The sequence below is a fragment of the Brienomyrus brachyistius genome, chromosome 16, assembly GCF_023856365.1.
Source record: "Brienomyrus brachyistius isolate T26 chromosome 16, BBRACH_0.4, whole genome shotgun sequence".
Classification (NCBI taxonomy): domain Eukaryota; kingdom Metazoa; phylum Chordata; class Actinopteri; order Osteoglossiformes; family Mormyridae; genus Brienomyrus; species Brienomyrus brachyistius.
In genome coordinates this window covers 6,969,443-6,992,279 of record NC_064548.1, presented here as the reverse complement: position 1 = coordinate 6,992,279, position 22,837 = coordinate 6,969,443, and the positions used below count along the sequence as shown (strand labels likewise).

Sequence of the window (22,837 nt, the reverse complement as noted above, 5' to 3'; positions counted from 1 at the left end):
TGTTTTATTCGCGGTGTTCCTTAAATTACAGTCCATCCTCTTCTTGTCTATGTTTTGAACAGCTGACTGAAAGACAGTCTTCCAGCTGGAGAGGAACAAACAGCAGAGATCCAAAGAAGGCACCGGATTGGGCTGAACCACAGGCTCAGCGTTTGTGACAAACTGCTGTCACACATCTTGTTGTTTTCACATGGATAGTTTGACCATATTTGAATGGTCTGACTGTGGGATGTGACCCATATCTTTGCTCTCTTTTCCTGAGTCGATTGACCATTCTGTGCCCTAACCGTATCCTAACCCTAACCGGAACCCTTGCCCAGTGTTTGCCACATGGGGCCTGACTCCTCTACTGGTTTCTTCTGTTGTCAGACACCAAAACACCAACCAGACCACTGAATGAGTTTACTATATTTCAGCTTGTAGTTCAAGACAAACCGCCCAGCAATAAAGTGGAACACTGAGACAAATTCTCAGATATAAATGATATAATCGCCAGACAGGAATCGCGCCCCCGTTCTCTCAATGATTGATGGATATATGATTTGCCCCAGCTTCCACCTCCAACTGCCGTTCATATGACGCCAGTTTCTAGCCTCTTTGAAGCATATTGCTTGGGGGACTTGGGAGAATCTATTGGCTTTTAATTAGATCAGATCCATGTAACCGAGGGGTGGTGGGGGTGGGGTACTGGTTTTTTTTGGTAGCCATTCTCTCTTATTAGGGTAGACCAACAGTTGATCAGACTACTGACTGCCACTTTGGCTCCCCCTATTGGAGGTGGCATCTATGGTAAAAGCCCGCATTGCTTGATCAATGCGTCAATGTGTCCAGTGGACATCTTCTACAACTAAAGCACTGTAGGTCCTTCAGCATCATGCCCAGGAACAAGAGAATAGATCAGCAGGGATGTTGCCTTTATGGACATCAGCTCCCTGAAAAGAAGTCCAAGGGCCCTGGGGGTGAGTCTGCTGTCCTTCAGAGAACTGAACCTGACCGGCTGCAGTAAAGCAGGCTGACAGTGTAATTAAGGAAGCTGTGGGCATGAAGATCCATTCGCCAAGTAGGAAAGATCAAATAAACACAGAGGCATCATCATTCTGCTAGTGCACAGCTGCATGTGACACGTATGACCTGACCTGACCTGGGTACAGCATCATCTGAGGCTTAATCCAGCATCCTTTCATAGCCAGAGTCTTGCTAACATTCAGGATCACATGCTGATTTGTAATACATGCACTATGAAGTCACTGTCACACCCTGTAAATGAAGGTCTAGGAACAGACATTGGATGCTCTGTGTCTTGCAGGTTTAAGATCATCACATGACATTTTATTATCCTGGGGAGTTATTTCATTTTTTCCTACTTAGTGGGCTACTGGTCAGATTACAGTAGCAACCCAAATTCCATTTTGAAGAAGAGGAAATCAGCAAGACTGCTGCATTAAGGTTATTCGTAAACATACATGCCCTCACGCAGAGGCAGCCTTCATGCACATGCAAAGTGATGTGAGCATTTCCATCTTTCTCGGACCCATCGTTTGCACAAGGAGTGTTTTATGGTATCTACCTCTATTTTTGCACGAGTGTCCAGCAGTCGTTTAAAGCAGCACTAGCTATTGCTCTCCTGTTACATTGTGGCTGTTACATTACAGCTGCAGAGCGGGGACCATCTCCATAGAGATGCCTATGGATTTAGAATGGGATGTCATAAAAGTTCCTCTAGATGTAATGGCAAGGTGTCCCAATACTTCTGTCCATATACTGTGTGTGTGTGGTCCTCACAAAGGTCTGTGAATGCTATCAAAAAAGTAATGATGCCAAAAAAGTTATATTTGTTTTGGTTACTTGTGGGGGGCGGCATGGTGGTGCAGTAGTTAGCACTGTTGCCTCGCACCTCTGGGACCCGGGTTCAAGTCTCCACCTGGGTCACATGTGTGCGGAGTTTGCATGTTCTCCCCATGTCGTCGTGGGGTTTCCTCCGGGTACTCTGGTTTCCCCCCACAGTCCAAAAACATGCTGAGGCTAATTGGAGTTGCTAAATTGCCCATAGGTGTGCATGCGTGAGTGAATGGTGTGTGAGTGTGCCCTGCGATGGGCTGGCCCCCCATCCTGGGTTGTTCCCTGCCTTGTGCCCATTGATTCCAGGATAGGCTCCGGGCCCCCCGCGACCCAGTAGGATAAGCAGTTTGGAAAATGGATGGATGGTTAGTTGTGGTTAAGATTGGGGATGGGTAGGGGTTAAGGTTCTTATGTTGGGATTATAGTTTTGTCCAATAAAATGAATGGTGAGTCCCCATAAACATATAACAAACCCGTGTGTGTGTGTGTGTGTGTGTGTGTCGGGTGAGCATGCGTGAAATCCATTATGTACATCCTGTTCAAGTATTTCATTTATAGGTTGTAATTTATAGGTGATAATCCCATGATGGTAAACTTTAAATAAGGACAGTATCGAAACATTATAACGTTTACATTACTTGAACAGATTTACATTTTATGAAATTTTATGAAAGCATTTGATGAATGCTTCCTGCACACGTTTTACACCCTTTTTGAAAGATGCGAACAAGGTATTGCTGCGCTACTATTTATTTATTTTCAAATTTGCTTTATAACTGCCGCTACAAGCATATACCGTACATTTGCTCTCTGATAGCCGAACGATGGCGTGTCTGAGATTTTTGCGCAACTTCCAAACGAGCCACTTGCTCTCTGCCGCTGGACTGGTGGTTGCGGCCGCCGGGACAGTGTACCTCGCTCGCCGATTCTGGAGAACGGCGGAGCTGGAGGAAGGTACGCGAACAGCATTCGTCTTAGTATGTGGGAAATACGAAGCGGGATAATAAAATGCGTACGGACCGAAGTTTAAAATCATCTTCATGTATTCTGCTTAAATATGTGTGTGTATATATGTATGTTTTTGATCTCAGGGAGCACAACGTACTAACATTCGAATACAATTATTTGTCCAATTCAGTTAAATTTCATTTTATTTAGGTCCCAAAAACTTAGACCTCCGGAGATTTAGCAACAGCATCATGAACTGACATGACGTCTAATGTCATTAAGCGATACTAAAAGTTAAGTGGTTAGAAAAGCCAGGAGACAGCAGAGTCCTGACATTAAATATTCTGTTTCAGACCAACAGCACCTGCTGGCATTAGAGGACTCTGATGCCAGTGCAGACCTGGATCTCACCCTGGATGAGGTACATTTACACTCCGATTTATTAGCTACTAATGCTGTTCCATGCTGAAGGAAAAAGTACATCAAAATGTTACTTTTAACTGGTTTTTGTCTTTGTCTGAAGATTGTTAATGAAGACAACGGACAGGTCATGACCTGGGATTTCAGCCCGTTGTTCTGTGGACCCGTTGCTGCAGTGAGAGTAAGATCTGCCAGACAGTCACCTCTCCTCTTCTGCTTGGTTCAAAATGTTTAATTTCTTCATTTATTTATACTATAATGTTTTTACTATAATTATATATCAGTATTTGATCTACTATATATATATATATATTTACATATTCCTGTATGTACACCAGTTTACTGTTATAATTTTTTCTGCATTGGCCTAAAAGCAGCCTTAAGGTCTTTTCTGGGTCTCACTTTCTTCTGTCTAGTACTGCCAGTCTGCCGAATGCCCGGCACCGACGGGGAGCACCACCTTCCACAGCCATTATGAGCTGAGCCTTGACATGCTGGTACAATATTCTTTTAAATTTCAAAACAGACACTGCACTGAGATATGCCTGTCATCTGATATGAACATCGAATCGTGACTTTGCCAGTTCTAAGCAGCTTTTTATTTGCTTGAAAATATATTGTGTCTCATTAGGTCATTAAGGACTCACTGGAACATTGTACCAGCGTTTGTGGCAATCAAGTGGATCTCTGGGTGAAGAATACCAGAGGAACAATGGCACTGAGTCCGGATGTGAGTGCCGTCTCATCTGTGCTCGTTAAGACTGATGTTAAAACTGTTCTTTCCATTCACTCAGCACCACAATCTTTTCTCTGTCTGAAGGGCTTGTCCATGGTCACCATGACACTGCAGTCCGTCACAGGCTTCAAGGTGAGGGTTCCGTGCTGCTCACAGAGGTTTTTTAGGCTCAGATCGTTCACTTGTGCTGGGTTCATGTCACTTTTGGCAGCCCTCAGCATTGCAAGTTGGTATGAGAAAGTATAGTATTACTGTTTGTCCTTCCTGTGCATTTACTGAGCTCCTGAGACTAAGTGAAAGCTTGGTGTTTATCTTCTTGTGTCTGCAGCTGGTAGCTCGGAAGGTGGTGATGTACGCGTCCTTCTGCATTCTGGACGCTAACCAGCTCACCAGATACAGCGACCATGTGGTAAATAGTCACTTCTTCCATGATGTTATGTGCTCCTCTATTCTGCCGTCATTCTGAACAGCTCAAAATGTAACTTAAGGCATCAGTGAATGGCGGCATACTAGGGCATAGGATTTAGCAGGACGGCCAGCTCCTTCGACTGCCGCATTCATGGGTGTCAATGTTACCTTTTGAACAGCAAACAGTCTGGATGGGGAAATATTTCGGCATGATCCTGGGGCTGGATGGATTACTGTCGACGTACGAATGGAAAGACAGCAAGAATGAGGACCAGCCGACGGAGCCTTGCCAGTCTGACCATGAGGTAAGACACTGATAGTGTCCAGCACATCCACTCATACTGACATTCTGAGTGCCTTGGTTGGCTCAGTCCTTAAGAACGTGCAGGAGGCTGCAGTAACGACATTGGTATCGTACAGTGACGCCAGTGGCTTTTGCAGTGAGTCCCTGATGACTGAGTCCTGTCTTGCAGGCTGCTGATGAGGAATTGCCACCTGTGGCCAGAGAGATGCCCTGCTTATAGTGAGTACCAGTGTCTTCCCATACTTTCTCCTTCAAAAAGCCTTTGGTCTGGGGGTGGGGGGGGGGGGTAGGAAATTAATCATAAAATTGGTAAAAAAAAAATAAATAAAAAGGATTATTATTTGATTTAAAAATCAGGATTTATTTCCACATTGCATTATATTGCAGCATCTATCTCACCAGAAGAGGGTTTGCAGATGTTCCATGCAAACTGGCAGCCCTTCGCCAGGCGTTCTCAGTGAGTACATTCACACCTCAGTTACTGTTAACATTAACGCATCAGTCTTTGGTTTGTTGCAGGCTTTTTCATTCAGGAAGATCTTCTTAGTCAGCATTTTGCATCATACTGTAATGTTCCAGTAATTCTGTGTCAAATCTATAAATTCTGCTTTCGCTCTATAGACACTCATCAGCCAAGGATTTTACCAGAAAGATCTGATCCGAGCTGGTAAAATGATTCTTGGTGGACTGGCCCAGATCAACAACAGGGTAAGTGTCATTAACTACAATGAGGTAATGGTACGACAATGGGCTTATTCTCTGTCTTGATTTTAACCAATTCGTTTGTTCTTTGTTGTGACAAAGGACATCCATGCCTTTGAAACGGCATTTGAGCAGTTCCTGGCCTTCCTTGGCGACCCAGCGAAAAGAGACATCATGCAGAGGGAACTGGCCGAGGCGGGGGTAAGTCAATGTCATCAGCTAATGCCTTGGTCATTTTATGTAGAACCCTGTAAAAAATTAGAGTAAAATGACTCACTGGATGTTTCAATATTTTTTTAGATCTGCCAATTTGGATTTGTGGACGTTGCGTTGGAGTTCGTTGTCTTTTGGTTTCTGGGTGTTCGCAACGTCCTGAAAATGGTAACTAACTCCAAGATGCAGAATGACAATGATATTTTATTCAGATTCAGCCTTATTGTTCTTTGCTATAATCTCAAAATCTCTTCCTCAAAAGGAGTCCGGCGGATTTGTGGACTATTGCTCCAGAGTCCTGGAGTCTTTCAGCCCACTCGGTGGCTGGAAGGCGAAAGACACAAACTACTGGGAGATAGTCATGGTAACATCTCACTGCCGCACTCGACAACTGAGTCTTGATTGTATGTACGTCCTCATGTTTGGTTGTAACAATGCTGTGTCGTGTCCTCAGGTCCAGATACTGTCCTTCTTAGATGAAGTCTTCTTCAAGGACACAAGCATTTTCCAGGATCCACAATATCTAGAGGAGGAAGTGTGGAACAGCACTGAAGACCATCTTAATATCCTTTTAACATGGCTGGGTTCGCTACACTCCAGCCCTTAAAAATTACTATAGAATTAGATACATAGTGTAGGTCGTTTCTCTGCCTTTTGGCAATGGTCAGGGTACATGGGGTGAGCTTGGGGTCTTGGGCTATTTTGATTCCTGTGTTTTTATTAGTCTAGACATCCGAATGGGAAACGTCGACCCCCCCGTGCGACTCCCAAGGACCTTCCCACCACACCATCGCCAGGATGCCCAGGAACCCAGAGAGGACCGCCGTCGTCATCCGGCGCACTGCAGCTTTCCTCTGGACTTACTTGAAGGACCTGGAGAGCATCGCGGAGAGAGGGACCTTCATCTGTGAAATTCTGTCCAGTCTCCTGGGGTTCATCATGGAGGACATCACCTGTGTACAGCGGAACGGGCCTTCTCCTTCTCCTACGTGTCCTCTGTGTGTTTGGTTCAATGTGATTTTGCATTTGCATTTGCAAAGAGTGTGACATTTTTAAAAAATGTAGAAATTTAATATTTCATATGTATAATACTTACTTGTAGCAGTATTACTATTATTATTGTTGTTGATATTGTTATAATTTTTTCATTGTTATCATAATTTTTCTTTTTTTTGTTTAGTTAATTTTATTTATTTATTAATCTTTATTTTTTTGTATAATCACGGTGTCATGACCCGGCTCGTCGGCTCCTCGTGTGTGCTTCCCTGATTGTTTCCAGCTTTGTCTGATTACTTTGCTTAGTCTTGTCCTATTTAAGTCCTGGTCTTACCTGCTGCCCTCGTCCGTCATTGTGGATTTGGTGTGGTGTATGTTCCCTGCTCCTGTAGTGTTAATAAACCCCAGTTTAGCCCTGATCACTGCCTGCCTGCCTCTCCTTACCTGCCGACCCGCACGATCGCCGCTTCCCGCGAAAAAAGAAATAAATAATAAAAAAAGAATTTTAATATTGTTTGATGTTAGACTTATCCGTAAAGGGGTCCTCGGGTTACAAAATCTTGACATACGATGTTTTGAGTTTACGACGCTCACTCCCATGAAAACCTTAAAAATATTGAGATGTGAGTGTTTTGGTTTACGCCGTTAGTGTCGTAGTTATGGACGATGTGGGCGAACTAGTTTGGTTACCCGTGGTGGAAGAATACGCAGTAACGCGGCGTACGAGTGAGTTAAGCCATCACTATGGAATTGAAATTAGACAACGTAAAGAGATCATTAAAGGAACATTAAAACTCTGACAATTTCAGTTACTTTTCTGTCGTAGGAACGGAACTGTCGTAACCTGAGGACTCCCTGTAGTATATTTGGATAGTCCTGTATTATTTGGTGGTTCTATTTCTTTTTAATTATTTCTTAATGAAGGATTTGTTATTTCTTTGAATAAATTTATTTCAAAGAAAGGTTGGATTTTTCTATTTTTTTCAGTGTGAGATGAAGCTACTTCACTGAAAGGTAGATTTTTTTTCTATGTAGATTTTTCTTGATATCTATTAGTATGTTTAGTTAGTGAATAAAGTAAAATTAAAAAGTAACCAAGTGTAGTTTGTCAGTTATTTAGCCTGATAGGTGAGACTGTGGCAGTATGACTATTTTAAGTACCTGTGCCTTTAAATGTGCGGGCCGATTTGTATCGTAATTCGTGGTAGCGCCCTATAAAAATGGCAGTGGTTGACTGGGGGTCGAATGCTGGCAAGGTTCTTCCGGTTACCTGACTTCGTGGTAAAGATCTGCATACGACGGATTTATTGGAGGTGGCTGTTTGGTAGGTGGCAGCGGGTACGTTTTTATTCCATTCTGTTTCGGCTCACTCGTACTCAACCGGTGGGTGCACGTTGCTGCGGGTAAATGGTGGGGCTGGTGACCTGTAATGGGCTTGTGTAAAATCGCCCGTAAGTTCGATTTTTGGTTCGTGATTGTGGGTTTTAATTAACTTGTTTTGCCTGGCGCCATCCTTTGCAGGCAACGTGGAGGGAGTTTTATCCGGCTGGTTGGAGATCACTACGTCATAAAGCATTGCTGCTCTGCCTGCTTTTACAGCTGCGGTCTGGATTGCCTGTCCTGCAGTTGCTGCTGCTTTGCCTCTTTGCCTCTGCTCTTGTCTTCTCTCCTTTTTGTATTGAATGTGGGGATTGGTAGCCTTTTATTCCTTGCTTAACTGCGAGGATTAACTGTTTAAAGTGAGGGATTTTATTTTGTGTGTTTTAAGATTCTTTGGGGTTGGGATGCCATTAGGGAGGAAGGGAACTTTGTGGTGGCATGTTGTATTGTGTGTATGCATGGGAGTTGTAGTGTTTTGTTTCAGGATGCCATCTGCTGTTTGACTGTTTAACCTCCTACCCTGTGTGGACCAGCCCCGAGGTTTTATTTTGTCGTGTGGATGGTGTTTTATTAATTTATTTGTAATAAAAGATTGTAAGTGGAGTCACGTCTCCTGCTGCCGTGTATAACGGACCTGAGTACCTTTCTCTTGGAGTTTCATTTAGCTTAGGAACTATTTCCCTGGGTGCAATTCCCAGGGTGGCGTAGTCGGTGTCTTAAGGGGTGGTTCCCCTGAACTCTGAGCCCAGCGCTGCGACAACTTGGCGTAGTCGGCAGGATTTACTTTGGTCAGCAGAGACGTGTGCTCCATTCTATGTTTTTTTTGGAATTGTAACTTTGGAAGAGGCAAGGCAGCAGCAGTTTGTTTTGTGGCTATTTTTAATATCTGGATATTTGAGTGACCCATTGTTTGGTACTCCAAGCTACTCAGTTGTGCAGCCTGGTCTCTATGGTGCTATTATGGAGGAAGAATTGAGGAACCTAGTTTTGCAGTTGCGGACTGATAACGGCTTCGCCAGCCGCAGGTTGCTTGTATATTTGAACCGGGTGCTACACCTTCTACCTCAGCACCTCATGCAGCCCTCTCCAGCCCTATAGTACCTGCAGGAGAGCGAGTGGTGTTTGTACCTCGGGAGCGCAAGTGCCCCATGTTCAGAGGACGTTCTGGTATAGGGTTGAATGAGTGGCTTGAGGAGGTACAGGCATGTATGCCGCGTGCGGCATTTAGCTGTGTCTGATCAGGTGTTCTTTTTATTTGACCATCTAGAAGGGGAAGCTCGTGAGGAGATAAGGTACCGCTCTAGTGTAGAACGAGGGGATCCGGCTTGCATAATTGACGTTTTGCAGGAGTTGTATGGGTGCTCGGAGCCATATGTAGCTTTGCAGGAGGCTTTCTTTTCTCGGAGGCAACAAGAAGGGGAGACACTGCAGGAGTTTTCCCTTTCATTGATGGGCCTTATGGAGAAGGTGAAGCAGCGGGCCCCCAGTGGCACATTGAATGCTGACGTTTTGTTGAGGGACCAGTTTGTTGCATGTTTTGGATGGTGCTCTCTGTCGGGAGTTAAAGCAGATGGTGCGTAGGCAACCCACGGCCACCTTACTTGATGTAAGGGGTGAGGCGATTAGGTGGGAGCGAGAAGGTTTACCGAGTAGTCATGGCCGAAGTCAGTCTGTTCCATCAGCTTGTGGTATCCAGTATGGAGTACAGGGTAATCCCTGGGGTGTGGGTGATTCCGTCCGGGGTTCTGAGATGCGTGAGCTGAGGGAACTACTAAAGGGCCAGCAAGAGCAATTGCGCCTACTTACCCGGAGTGTTGAGCTCTTGCAGAGCTCTCATCAGGGTAGTCGTTTACCTCGCAGCAGTTCCATCATTTGTAGACACTGTCAGCGGCCTGGGCATATTGCTAGGGAGTGTGATGGGGTTCAGGCTCCTTCTCGGTTCCAGTCTTCAGCTGCTCCCCCATGCTCTGGAGGAGAGCCTCACCCACCGCCAGCGTCGGGAAACTAGCGCCCACCGGATTGCAGAGCCACGGTTCGGATGGGGCTCTTACTGGCTCCAGGTTGGTTCCTACAAGTTTAGGTGCTGCCTCTCAACTGATGTCCCCATGTCCACATCTAGATGTGGTGTTGGGTGGGGTTATAGTGCCTTGTTTAATCGGCACTGGGTCTATGGTGTCTACCATTACTGAAAGTTGTTTCATTCAGCACTTTGGGCAGTGGGGTCAAGAGCGCCTTCAGGCTTGTCACTGGCTACAACTTCGGGCGGCCAATGGATTAGCCATTCCTTATATTGGCTATCTAGAGTTGGAGGTTGAGCTTTGTGGTAAGTTAATGCCACAGTGTGGGGTGTTAGTGGTTAGGGACCCCCCAGGTGAGTCATCCCCTCAGGTCCCTGGTGTTTTGGGGATGAATGTGATCCGGCGGTGCTATCAAGAGCTTTTTGGACAGCATGGGCTGGGTTTATTTGAGTCACCTGCAGTATCTGCAGCCCCAGAACCTGTTATGCAGGCGTTGCAACAATGCCATTGTTCGGAGGTGCAGTTCTCCAGTGGTACTCCAGGTAAAGTCAGGGTGCGTGGCCGGAAGGTATGTCGTGTCCTAGGTGGTACGATGAAGTTGGTAGCAGCTACTTGTTCAAAGCAGTATGCGAGTGCTACAGTGTTATTTGAACCTACCTTCTCTGGCTTACCAGGTGGGTTGCTGGCTTTTCCTGCATTAGTCCAGGTGAAAGGAGGCACTGCTTATGTACCGGTACTAAATGTAGGTTCTACTGACGTGATGTTGTATCCCCGTACCATTATGGGTACTTTGAATAGTGTTCATGTGGTCAGCTTACCTGCTGGTGTTGTCGAAGTGCCCTCTGTTACTGCGGATGTAGCATCTCTATCAGTTGCCCCCGCTATGTTGGATCAGGTGGATAATTTGGACCTCTCTTCACTGTCTGCTGAACAGCAGGTTCAGGTGAGGTCCCTTAGGCGGTATATCTGTTTTTTCAGCTCAGGATGGGGAGGTGGGCTGTACCAACTTGCTAGCCCATGACATTCCCCTTTTGGACGATGTCCCTGTTAGGCAACGCTATAGGCGTATACCCCCGTCTGAGTATGAGGTGGTCAAGGAACACATTAATCAACTGTTGGAGACACAGGTGATCCGGGAGAGCTGCAGTCCTTACGCTTCCCCCATTGTCCTTGTTAAAAAGGACGGTAGTCTGCGCATGTGTGTAGACTACCGCCAGTTGAATGGCAAGACCAGGAAGGATGCATTTCCTCTGCCACGTATTGAGGAATCCCTGGATGCGCTTACTGGTGCGTGCTGGTTTTCTACCCTGGACTTGGCGAGTGGTTATAACCAGGTCCCAGTTGCGGAGGAAGATAGACCCAAGACGGCATTCTGTACCCCCTTTGGGCTGTTTGAGTGGAACCGGATGCCCTTTGGGCTTTGTAATGCCCCCAGCACCTTTCAGAGACTGATGCAAAGGATATTCGGTGACCAGCAGTGTCAGTCGTTATTGCTGTATTTGGATGATATTGTGGTTTTTTCATCCACGGTTGAACAACATCTGCAGCGGCTGGAGTTGGTGCTGGGACGGCTTCACCAGGAGGGCTTGAAGGTGAAGCTCTCTAAATGTTCATTTTTCCAACAGAAGGTGCAGTACCTGGGCCATGTGATTTCCGACAAGGGCGTCTCTACTGATCCTGGCAAGATAGAGGTAGTAACTAACTGGCAGCGTCCCACTACTGTCACGGAGCTAAGGTCCTTTTTGGGCTTCGCTAGTTACTATCGTCGGTTTGTGGAGGGGTTTGCTAAGTTGGCAGCCCCTCTGCACCGACTGGTGGCTGAGTTGGGAGGCAAGAAGCTAAAGGGGGCTACACAGGGTGTGATTAGCACTTGGACCGAGGAGTGCCAGAAGAGCTTTGAGGGGCTGAAGCTGAAGCTTACTACAGCACCTGTGCTTGCCTATGCTGATTTTTCTTTACCATTTATCCTGGAGGTGGATGCAAGCCATGCAGGCTTGGGGGCAGTGCTATCCCAGGAGCAAGGAGGCCAGGTGAGGCCAATTGCCTATGCTAGCCGAGGTTTGAGACCATCAGAGCGGAATATGTCCAATTACAGCTCTATGAAATTAGCATTTTTGGCACTCAAGTGGGCTATGACGAAGAAATTTAGGGAGTACCTGTTAGGTCATAAATGCATTGTTTATACTGATAACCCACTCAGTCATTTGTCATCTGCTAAATTGGGTGCTATGGAGCAACGGTGGGCGGCGCAACTGGCATCTTTTGATTTTGAGATCAAGTATCGGTCTGGGAAAAGCAATCAGAATGCGGATGCGTTGTCTCGCCAATACCCACTGGGCCGACTAGAAGTGGATACCATGGTTCCTGGCAGTTTACTCCCTGATTCCTTACAGCAAGCTTGGTCATGGGGAAAGGCTGAGGTAACCCAAGGTGCTACTGCAGTTTTTCCTTGCTCTACCCCTGATTTGTGTGTGCTTCAGCAGGCTGACCCAGTTATTCGGGAAATCTTGCCATTTTGGACTCACAAGGAACATCCTAATGCAGAGGAACGGAAACAACTTTCAAGGCCAGTATTGGCCTTGCTCCGACAATGGGATCGCCTGGTTGAAAAGAACGGGCTCCTGTACCGTCAGGTTTGTCGCCCTGATGGTGCTGAAACTATGTTTCAGTTGGTGTTGCCCGATACCTTAAAGAATAAGGTGTTGACTCAAGTACATCAAGACCATGGCCACCAGGGCGTGGAAAGAACATTGGAATTGTTGCGTCAGCGGTGCTATTGGCCAGGTATGTCTTCCGAGGTAGCCCAGTGGTGTCAACAATGTGAGAGGTGCCAAGTGGCTAAGGATACACATCCAGCAGCTCGTACTTTTATGGGGCATTTGTTGGCTTCTCGGCCCAATGAGATTTTAGCAGTTGACTACACTGTGTTAGAGCCTGCCCAGAGTGGACTTGAAAATGTCTTGGTCATGACTGATGTTTTTAGTAAATACACTCTGGCTGTCCCCACCCATGATCAACGCGCCTCCACCGTGGCCCAAGTTCTGGTTGCTGAATGGTTTTCAAAGTTTGGTGTTCCTGCCCGGATACATTCAGACCAAGGCCGTAACTTTGAAAGCTCCCTTATCCAGCAGCTTTGCGGTCTTTATGGGATTGAGAAATCTCGCACTACTCCATACCATCCGGCGGGCAATGGTCAGTGTGAACGCTTTAATAGGACTCTCCACAACTTGTTGCGTACTTTGCCTGTGTCCCGGAAGAGAGATTGGGATTCCTGTCTGCCACAGGTGCTTTATTGTTATAACACTACTCCCCATCAGGCGACTGGGGAATCTCCTTTTTTTCTTATGTTCGGTCAGGAGCCTAGGCTACCAGTTGATTTCCTTCTAGGCAGAGTGGCAGAACCCATGAGTGGACATGTCCATGATTGGATTGAAGAACATCGGACTCGACTACAGTTGGCCTTTGACGGGGCAAGGGGACGGTTGAAGACGGCGGCGGAGCGCCGGAAGAAGAACCATGACCAGCATGTTCGAGATCGCCCTCTAAGTGAAGGCCAGCTAGTACTCATTCGTGATTGTAGTACCAGAGGGCGTCATAAAATTAGAGATTGGTGGAGCTCTGTGATGTACCGAGTTCTAAAAACGCCTAAGGCTGGTGGAGCAGTTTATGCCATCGCACCTGTGGATGACCAGACCCAGGTCAGGCACGTCCATCGAACTTTGTTGAAGGCCATAGTAAATGTCTCTGGTGTCTGCCCTGGTAACCCTTTGCCTATGGAGTCAACATTTTCATCAGATGAATCTTCGGATGATGAGGACCTGGTGGTGTTGAGGCAGGAAGGCCCGGGGGGAGTGTCTGGTTCCTCACTGTCTAGGCCAGTGGCAAGGACATGTGCTGCTCAGAAGTCTCCTTTGCGGCCTGCTGAAGTCCCAGGCCCCTCAGTGGTTTCTCCATCAGTAGTGAGTCAGCCACTTGGTTCCAGAGTGGTCCCAGCCATGAGTCATCCTCACTCCCAGGAAGTGGAAGTGCGAAGGACAACCCGAGCAACGGCAGGCCAACACTCTAACGTTTACCATCTTCCGAGGCCTGCGGGGGTGATGGCACAAGGGACTGTAAGCTCTCTCGACCCTGTGTCTAATGCAGTTGCTGCCCTTTTTAGACCCTGGAGTTAGACTTTGTATTCCATCGTCGGGTCGACGATTTAAAAAGGGGGGGGTAGACTGTGGCAGTATGACTATTTTAAGTACCTGTGCCTTTAAATGTGCGGGCCGATTTTGTATCGTAATTCGTGGTAGCGCCCTATAAAAATGGCAGTGGTTGACTGGGGGTCGAATGCTGGCAAGGTTCTTCCGGTTACCTGACTTCGTGGTAAAGATCTGCATACGACGGATTTATTGGAGGTGGCTGTTTGGTAGGTGGCAGCGGGTACGTTTTTATTCCATTCTGTTTCGGCTCACTCGTACTCAACCGGTGGGTGCACGTTGCTGCGGGTAAATGGTGGGGCTGGTGACCTGTAATGGGCTTGTGTAAAATCGCCCGTAAGTTCGATTTTTGGTTCGTGATTGTGGGTTTTAATTAACTTGTTTTGCCTGGCGCCATCCTTTGCAGGCAACGTGGAGGGAGTTTTATCCGGCTGGTTGGAGATCACTACGTCATAAAGCATTGCTGCTCTGCCTGCTTTTACAGCTGCGGTCTGGATTGCCTGTCCTGCAGTTGCTGCTGCTTTGCCTCTTTGCCTCTGCTCTTGTCTTCTCTCCTTTTTGTATTGAATGTGGGGATTGGTAGCCTTTTATTCCTTGCTTAACTGCGAGGATTAACTGTTTAAAGTGAGGGATTTTATTTTGTGTGTTTTAAGATTCTTTGGGGTTGGGATGCCATTAGGGAGGAAGGGAACTTTGTGGTGGCATGTTGTATTGTGTGTATGCATGGGAGTTGTAGTGTTTTGTTTCAGGATGCCATCTGCTGTTTGACTGTTTAACCTCCTACCCTGTGTGGACCAGCCCCGAGGTTTTATTTTGTCGTGTGGATGGTGTTTTATTAATTTATTTGTAATAAAAGATTGTAAGTGGAGTCACGTCTCCTGCTGCCGTGTATAACGGACCTGAGTACCTTTCTCTTGGAGTTTCATTTAGCTTAGGAACTATTTCCCTGGGTGCAATTCCCAGGGTGGCGTAGTCGGTGTCTTAAGGGGTGGTTCCCCTGAACTCTGAGCCCAGCGCTGCGACAAGAGCAAAAAAGGTACATATAATGTGTAAATGTGTCACACAAGGTACATCCCCTATAAATCCTTAAAGCGTTTACAGACTTAACATGACTGTCTGGCCAGTGTAATGAAGTAAGCTGTGGGCATGAAGGTGCATTAGCCAAGTAGGAAAGATCAAATAAACACAGAGGTATCATCATTCTGCTAGTGGCACAAATATCAGCCCATACCAACATGCTTTCTTGGAAGACTGAGGGGTCAAAGATGAGAGTAGCGTTGAGGACGGCCTCGCTCTGGAAGGGGCAAACAGTCTTGCGACTTCAGCTTTAAAAGAGGAAAAGCAAAATATATTTTAACAAATTCAAAAAGTTTAGTTCCAATGCAATTTCATTTGCAATTAATGATTATGCCCACTGACAAGATCACCAAGTTGAACATTAAAATTGCATTACTGATTAAAAAGCTCATTTTTGATGTGTTTTTGAGAAAAAAAGTAATTATTTCTTAATGAAGGATTTGTTATTTCTTTGAATAAATTTATTTCAAAGAAAGGTTGGATTTTTCAATTTTTTTTCAGTTTGAGATGAAGCTACTTCACTGAAAGGTACATTTTTTCTAGCCCTTTTTACAAATCTTTACAAGGGGGCCAATAATTGTGGAGGGCACTGTATCCATCTCTTATTTCTTCATATAGTTATTTATTTCATTGTCGTCATTTATTACCACGTACTGTCATGTTTCTAATTCATTCATTCATTCTTAATACACATTCCTGTTAAAAGCATATTTTGAATAGGTGAATATTTGTGCTGTTAGATTCTGTGTTGAAAAAGATGGAAAATTTTTATTTAGATGCCAAAGTGCATGTTTTTGGACTGTGTGAGTTGCCTATGTTTACTTTTTAATGCCAGATTACTTCACCTGAATGCATGTACACCCTTTTCTGACAATTAGGAGTGTTGACGTCTGTTAGGTCTATTACAGTGTGGTAAGTTAATTGTCCTTTTTCAAAATATAACGCTTGCCTTCTGTTATAGCTCATTGTAATTGGTCAATAGACCATGCTTTTTCTGATATTAATATGATAAAAATATTGGTAGTTGGAAACATCTGTGCAATTTAGATGTTATTGATCATTGGTATTAAACGCATAAACCATGGAAACTGAAGTTTTCTGAGTGACTACAGAAAATTTCCCCCAGTTGCACTTCCATCTGTTCTCCAGGAGGTGGCGAACACCCCTCTTTTTCTTTCCTTCTCTTATTGCCGTGTTCTGTTTTTTTGTCTTGTGAAATAGTTGATGTAAGTAAAAAATGTTTTTGGTTTTATCAAGACATTAAACCTTTTGCAAATGCAACCATTGAGTTTATTATATTCACTAATGTGATTGGTATTAAACGTTATAACAATCAGCATAAAAACCTGACAAAGTCATAAGGCAGTAAAAGTCTAAGCGAATAATAATAATACGAGGGTTTAGGTTGCTGCAGTCGCTCAGATGTCAGCATTAGCACTGCCAGCACCGACATAACTGCACCCTTGCAGGGTCTCAACCTCCTGAGCCACACACTGCCCCAGAAACTAAAGCTAATCCTGTGTTCGATTACCTCTCTCTGAGCCAGAACTTGGATGAAAACGTCACGAAAAACGTCACTTCCCATCTGAAACGCACCTCTTTTATAACGTTGATGTCGGACAGAATTTTCCTGTGACGTCATTTCGACGTGGTGGCTTACACACTCAACAGTATTTCCATTTTATAGATGTTTATTTTGTTATATGTGCAATTACATTTTTAACTATTAATACGCGTTCGATTTAGACAATACCATATCAACAGTATCCTAGCAGGCAATATCAGATTTTTACCAGACTTTACTGTATTTTGTTTGTTTGTAGTTTGTTTGCCTCTCTAAAGTAATATCGCTATGAATGTACTAAAATATTTTAAAATGCTTTTAATGTGGTTTGACTAGTTCGTGTTTCTTGTTTGTATGTCTCTCGGGGAAAAAAGAATCTCACTCCAAATCTGCTAAGATATAAAGCAGGGGTAGGGAACCTGATCCATGGAGAGCCGGTGCGGGTTTTTGGGATGACCTCTCAGTCAAGAAGTAATAAAGCAGCGATTCTCAACTCCAGTCATGGGGAGCCATTGTTATTGGCTGACTGAGAGGTCATCCCAAAAACCTGCACCCACACCGGCTCTCCATGGATCAGGTTCCCCACCCCTGATATAAAGCAACAACACACAACAGCGTGTTCATGGAGGCAGTCATGTTTATTCCGAGATGTGGTAGCTCGAACAGGAGATTGTCGAACTTGGAATTTCCGGCTTCCGAGAGGTAATCGAACATACCATAAGAGGAACACACAGCACCTGTAATGCTCCGTGTGTAACTGAAAGTGACAGTTTGCTCATGCTGTAAATATCTACCTTCTGCCATTTTTCCTCTCTTCAAGCGTAACAGTTATGTTTTCTAGTTGAATGAAGTCAGACTGCATTTTGTGATTCTTTGTAGCAGTGAATATAGATATGGTAGGAACTGCTGAGGTGTACATTAGCAATTAGCTCTGTGTCCATACATCTTCCAGGTTCCCTTATTCAGTCCAGTGGCACTGTGGGCCTTAAGCCTACTGTAGGGGACCCACTGGAACAGAAGTCCGTTTTGTCCATACAGTGCAGTGTTAGACAAACAGTGCGTGTGTGCTTTGTTCAGTGTTTGGTTCAGTACAGTGGACTCGTTACTGTTGAAGCCTCAGTGTACAGTTCTGTCCTGGTTGGTCCATCCCTACATGATGTCCCCTCAACACTGTCCCCAGAGCTGCTGTCTCGTCCTGCGGAGGACGGGGGGCCCTCGGGCCACGCCACACCCTCCGATGACAGGAGTTTGTCATCAGATGATGTTTCTCTCAGCTCCCAGTCTGACGAGAGCCTGAGTGCCAAGGTGGAGAGGTGAGTCCTGTCCGAGCCTGGGTGGGGAGGTATGGAAGGTGCCGGAGACCTTGATTCTGCTAATATGAAACCCCCTTCAGGCTGACAAAGAAGCTGGAGGAGCGACGGGAACAGAAAAGGAGAGGAGAAGAGGAGGTAGACTCTTGTGATGAAAGCACATTCTTTAGCAATGAATATTACGGCAGGAGCAGCCATGATCTCCTCAGGCTAGTCTGACTTCAATGGGAGTCACTGCGCATTTTTTAATCATTTAACTTTGCTGTAACGTGTTCCTTTGGCCTGTTCTTGGTGCTGCCGTGATCTTGGCCGACGCCTCCCTGTCTGCCCGCCCAGAACCAGATAAGGAAGGAGGTGGAACGGAGGAAGATTGGCAAGGAAATGCTGGACTACAAGAAGAAGCAGGAGGGTGAGCGCACCAAGCGCATGCTGGAGGAGCGCAACCGCGAGAAGGCGGAGGAGCGGGCGGCACGGGAGCGTGTGCGTCAGCAGATAGCACTGGTGAGGGGGTGCTGTGGGGGCCCGGGGGTGAGGGACATGGGGTGAAGGGGCAGGGGAACCAGGTAGAAACCGAAGAGTGGCTCTTCTTCCAGGATCGGGCAGAGAGAGCGGCTCGTTATGCCAAGAGTACGGAGGAGGCGGAGGCGGCGAAGGTGTCAGCGCTGCAGGCGGTGAAGGCGGAGCAGGAGGCCCGGAGGGAGGTGCTGCAGAAGGAGAGGAGGTACAGTGGCTCGCCCACTGTCAGAGTGAAAAAGACTTCGTCTTGAGAGGAGCCATTGGGAGGTTTAGCCATGCGCAGGCCGTGTGCCACCTGTTGTTCCCATGATTTTGGACACCCTCCTGTTCCGTCTCTCCAGTGCTGTGGCCCGGATACAGTTCCGCCTCCCAGACGGCTCTTCTTTCACCAACCAGTTCCCCTTGGAGACGAGGCTGCGGGAGGCCAGGGAGTTTGCTGCCCAGGTGTGTCCATATCTCTGCCCCATTGTCTCATTGGCCAGAGCATTCTGGGGGTGAGGTGGGGGTACCTACTGAATGTCAGGTTAAACAATGACTGATTCCTGTTTCCCTATCGCATTCATGGGTCTAGTAGCAGCACCTTCTCCATTTTTGCTGTTAACACCTGGTATTACAGATCTGAACAGGACAGTCGGTGTTTGTAAATTTCCTGAATGTTTTTCACACTGTCTGATGGTCTGTAACTGTGCAGAAACATCCACATTTAGATGCTTTTACCTTATTTAGTTTCACAGCAAGCGGTGTGGTTGTCAGGATGAGTGCTGTGACCCGCTCGTCTTGTAACATCGTGCTCCATGCTTAGTCAGTCCTCTCAGCGTTCATCCACATCAACTTCCTGTCTCTCTCCGTGCAGGAAGTAGGGAACCGGTACGGAAACTTCTCCCTGGCCACCATGTTCCCGAGGCGGGAGTTCACACGGGAGGACTTAGACCGGACCTTGCTGGAGCTGGTTCCCAGTGCCTCAGTGGTGCTTCTCCCAGTAAGTGGTGTCCCCCTGAATTCCAATGGGGGTGTCACTGCAGGCTGTCCACATTCTGTCACTGGCGTTAGAGTAGGACAGGTAGGTGTAGGCTGTCCCCCTGTAAACATGCCTCTTGGAGGGGGGGGCTCCAGCTGACAATGCGAAGGGCCCAGCATTTAGCTTCCAGTTTCACTGTGATCTGGCCCCCCAGTGCATGGAATTGGTGGGTTGTCACTGCCCCCTGTGTACTCCATTCTCCCCCGCATCTGCCTAGGTGAGCTGATGTCTCTAATTTGCTTGCTGTGAGTGTCCGTGTTCCCTTCCTGGTTATTTCTGTATACCTGCTTCCTGGGACAGACTGCAGTTCTCAGAGAACCTGAACTGTAGGGCAATTTAAGGACAGATGGATAATGGATTTGCATGTATAATCATGAGCTTCACATAACAGTAATAGCTTTACGGAGAGTTCTGGGTACTTGCGTGTGGATTACACACTTTCCTGCCAGTCACATGTCCCAGAGTAGAACCAATGAAATGAGACTAGTGTCAGGCAGCCTGGCCGATTGGAGGTAACCGGTAACCAGGGAGCCCTCTGGACCAACTAAAGGTGGACAGTAACTGGTGCCGTTCTGTGACCCGTGTCCTCCACTTGCTTCCTGGCGCAGGTGGGCCGACCTGCCAACACAGTGGTGCCCTCCTCGGCCGGGGGCTTTTGGTCGGTGCTGGGCACCATCTTTTACCCCCTGCTAGCTGTGTGGAGATTCATCAGCAGCTTCCTCTTCCCTACCCCTCCGCGCCCCGGCTCCACTTCCAGCGTCCCGCCACCGCGCCCCGGACCTTCCACCGTATCGTCTGGCGAAGCAAAAAGGTGATGCTCAGATTAGCAGTTATGATTGAACAATCCGCCACCGCACAGTTTAGGTCATGAGGTCACTTCTTGTAATCCACGCAGCACATGAAGAGTGACATAACTGTACAATACCACAAAGTCAGTAGACCTAGAAGCCATTCATGCCATGTTTATTTTGTGTGTAGTGGATAAATATTTAATAGCTGCATAAATTGTAAAAAAAAAGAGGTTTCTGCATTTATTGTGCCTGAACTATATTCATGATTGTCATTTCTGCCCTCAGGGAACCCATTCGCAAACGAGTTTTGGAAAAGCGAGCGGATGACTTCAAAAAAGATGGGAAGATCTACAGACTGAGGACGCAAGAAGACAGTGAAGACGACAACAACACCTGGAATGGCAACTCCCCCTAATCCTGCACATAGACGAAAGATGTAGCTGGCTGGCCCTCAACACTGTGCAATAACCAGTCTCTCTCTTGCGCTCTTTCCCTCTCTCTCTCCCATTGGTGGAAACTGCTTACTGGCCGCACGGTGCTCCAATACACTCACGCCCCGGGCGTCACCTGCATGGGCACTTATTATTGAGTCGTGCCCAGTAGCTTAAACTCCGCCTCCATATCTTGTCATCGTTTTGTGTTTGTGGACTGAGCTGGTCTGGAGCGCTGACGTATCCTGGCCTGGAGACCGTGGCTGTGGGTCTATCAATTGGAGTGCTTGCCTGACCATGTGACCTGCTAACAGCATATCGTAGCCATGACAACGGTTTAGTTTAACGATGACGTAACCCCAAAGCCTCCTGGGTGGGTGTCCCTGTTTTATATCCAGCTTTCTGTTGCCCCCCCCCCCCTTTGCATGTATAGTCTGCCACAGCAGCAGTCTTTCTTTTAGGTGAAAATGAGAATAAATTTACAGCTCATTTAATATGAATAAAAATTTTTCAACAAGCCACTTTGATTCCAATTTGCATGATGAGATTTAATCGTGGCAGAGAGAGCTCGTATCACATTTTTGGAGCACATTGACAAGCAAATGAACTCCCTTTACCTTGCAAAAGTGCTGCTAGATTTTAAGGTTGCTCATCATATTAAGAGAACAGAGGGTGCCGTTACAACAGGGTAACGTTGCAAAATTTTATCCAAGAAGAAAAGATATAATTAGAGTAAGTGATTGGAGAGACATCTACTCTGCATTACATTTCATAATAAGGTGTATTTTTAAAAATGAGAGTGAAAAACATGTGGGAAGTATAAAACTCTACGATCTTTGTCATGTGTGACATCGCTATGAATTATGTCCACTAGGTGGCTGTACTTCTTGAAATGTACTTACCAACAGAAAATGTTGGTTTCATGTAATGGAAAAGGGCCGTTTTTATCCCCCCAGACGTAGCATGAAATTGCCTCCTCCATCTTTCGAGGTAAATTATGTAGGGCCATTCAACTGAAATTGATTTTTAAAAATTAATTTTGAAATTGATAAACATTTGTTTGCAGAACTCTCTGTGCATTATTTATGAGCAAGTGATTATTCTTGGCAATAAACTGGTCCACTGTGAGTTATTCTCTTGCAGTAAATCAGTTTGTTGTCGAACAAGAGCAGTGAGCTTGGCAGGTTACAGGTGGTTGTCGCCCACGTTTCTCTCCCCATTAAGCTGCCCTAAGGCACGTCGGACGAGATACGCTTAAGTCGCTCATATCTCTGCCTTCATCCTTCAAACCCTGAGACCACCTCATCTTCAAAGAGCCACAGGGCACAAAGATGTGAGGCATTTAATGTGACTCGGTGCTCCCTGAGTGAGGTGTGATACAGGGTCCTGGTGTCACAGCTCTGCATGTCTGCCACACACTGTAGTGTCAGGCACACACATGTGCATCGTGCCGTCTGCACAATGCTCTGGGGTATTTATAGCCCCTGGTCCTGGAGGAAGGTCACTTCAACTCCCCCTAATCCTGCACATAGACGAAAGATGGCTTGATTTGAAATTTGCTGCGAGGCGACACACTGGACCAGAATGTCCCACTGCAGTTTATTGCCCCATGTTGGGGTTGTAAATCATCTCCCTGAAAGTAAACTCTATGATCCATTCAGGGAGAGGAACTCCAGTCCAGCATACAGCCCTCCCCAGGACTGATAGTGTCTTCTGTGCAGAAGAATCATCTCACCATCTGTTTTCTTGTGAGGCGTCCGGGCTGTGACTTTTACGAGGAGCCTTTTCCCAAAGCCAGAATGAAGCCACTGATCGCCAAATGTAATTGTGACACTGATTACATTTGCACAGCTTGGCTAATGGATTCATTTAATACCATAACGGCACACTGTGGTCAGTGAAGTCTTGACCTTCAACTGTTCATAAAACTCTATAATCTTTGTGTGAAATGATAGTCTCAATTC

The 22,837-nt window shown here is 46.3% G+C and overlaps 3 protein-coding genes and 1 long non-coding RNA gene across 16 annotated transcripts in view; all 4 read left to right on the top strand.

Annotated features, from left to right (window-relative positions):
• The window catches only part of LOC125709471 (UBX domain-containing protein 4-like), a 49,902-nt gene that overhangs the window by 10,735 nt on the left and 16,330 nt on the right, over positions 1 to 22,837 (top strand). The window contains exons 7-13 of one of the 12 annotated variants that reach the window (XM_048977966.1): positions 18,201 to 18,255; positions 18,454 to 18,618; positions 18,711 to 18,838; positions 18,975 to 19,077; positions 19,487 to 19,612; positions 20,260 to 20,462; positions 20,728 to 20,835. In XM_048977966.1, coding sequence (XP_048833923.1) covers positions 18,201 to 18,255; positions 18,454 to 18,618; positions 18,711 to 18,838; positions 18,975 to 19,077; positions 19,487 to 19,612; positions 20,260 to 20,462; positions 20,728 to 20,835 — 888 coding nt within the window. The remainder of the gene's footprint in view (positions 1 to 18,200; positions 18,256 to 18,453; positions 18,619 to 18,710; positions 18,839 to 18,974; positions 19,078 to 19,486; positions 19,613 to 20,259; positions 20,463 to 20,727; positions 20,836 to 22,837) is intronic. The other 11 variants (XM_048977965.1, XM_048977962.1, XM_048977959.1 and 8 more) reach the window with 11 other exon arrangements.
• The window catches only part of LOC125709475 (uncharacterized), a 28,821-nt gene continuing 8,524 nt past the window's right edge, over positions 2,541 to 22,837 (top strand). Inside the window, exons 1-15 of one of the 2 annotated variants that reach the window (XM_048977983.1) lie at positions 2,541 to 2,793; positions 3,141 to 3,208; positions 3,311 to 3,388; positions 3,624 to 3,704; positions 3,839 to 3,937; positions 4,028 to 4,075; positions 4,272 to 4,352; positions 4,531 to 4,656; positions 4,825 to 4,874; positions 5,043 to 5,112; positions 5,277 to 5,363; positions 5,460 to 5,558; positions 5,658 to 5,738; positions 5,833 to 5,934; positions 6,025 to 6,601. In XM_048977983.1, coding sequence (XP_048833940.1) covers positions 2,664 to 2,793; positions 3,141 to 3,208; positions 3,311 to 3,388; positions 3,624 to 3,704; positions 3,839 to 3,937; positions 4,028 to 4,075; positions 4,272 to 4,352; positions 4,531 to 4,656; positions 4,825 to 4,874; positions 5,043 to 5,112; positions 5,277 to 5,363; positions 5,460 to 5,558; positions 5,658 to 5,738; positions 5,833 to 5,934; positions 6,025 to 6,177 — 1,353 coding nt within the window. In that variant the 5' untranslated portion in view covers positions 2,541 to 2,663 and the 3' untranslated portion in view covers positions 6,178 to 6,601. Of the gene's footprint in view, positions 2,794 to 3,140; positions 3,209 to 3,310; positions 3,389 to 3,623; positions 3,705 to 3,838; positions 3,938 to 4,027; positions 4,076 to 4,271; positions 4,353 to 4,530; positions 4,657 to 4,824; positions 4,875 to 5,042; positions 5,113 to 5,276; positions 5,364 to 5,459; positions 5,559 to 5,657; positions 5,739 to 5,832; positions 5,935 to 6,024; positions 6,602 to 22,837 lie in introns of those variants that run through there. The other variant, XM_048977984.1, reaches the window with a different exon arrangement.
• On the top strand, positions 7,781 to 8,575 carry LOC125709488 (uncharacterized). The gene is made up of 2 exons (XR_007382723.1): positions 7,781 to 7,904; positions 8,088 to 8,575. It is a non-coding gene; the product is annotated as an uncharacterized LOC125709488 (long non-coding RNA).
• LOC125709481 (UBX domain-containing protein 4-like) overlaps positions 14,282 to 22,837 on the top strand; it is a 40,911-nt gene continuing 32,355 nt past the window's right edge. Inside the window, exon 1 of the mRNA XM_048977995.1 lies at positions 14,282 to 14,375. Within this exon, the coding sequence (XP_048833952.1) occupies positions 14,297 to 14,375 (79 nt within the window). The 5' untranslated portion in view covers positions 14,282 to 14,296. The remainder of the gene's footprint in view (positions 14,376 to 22,837) is intronic.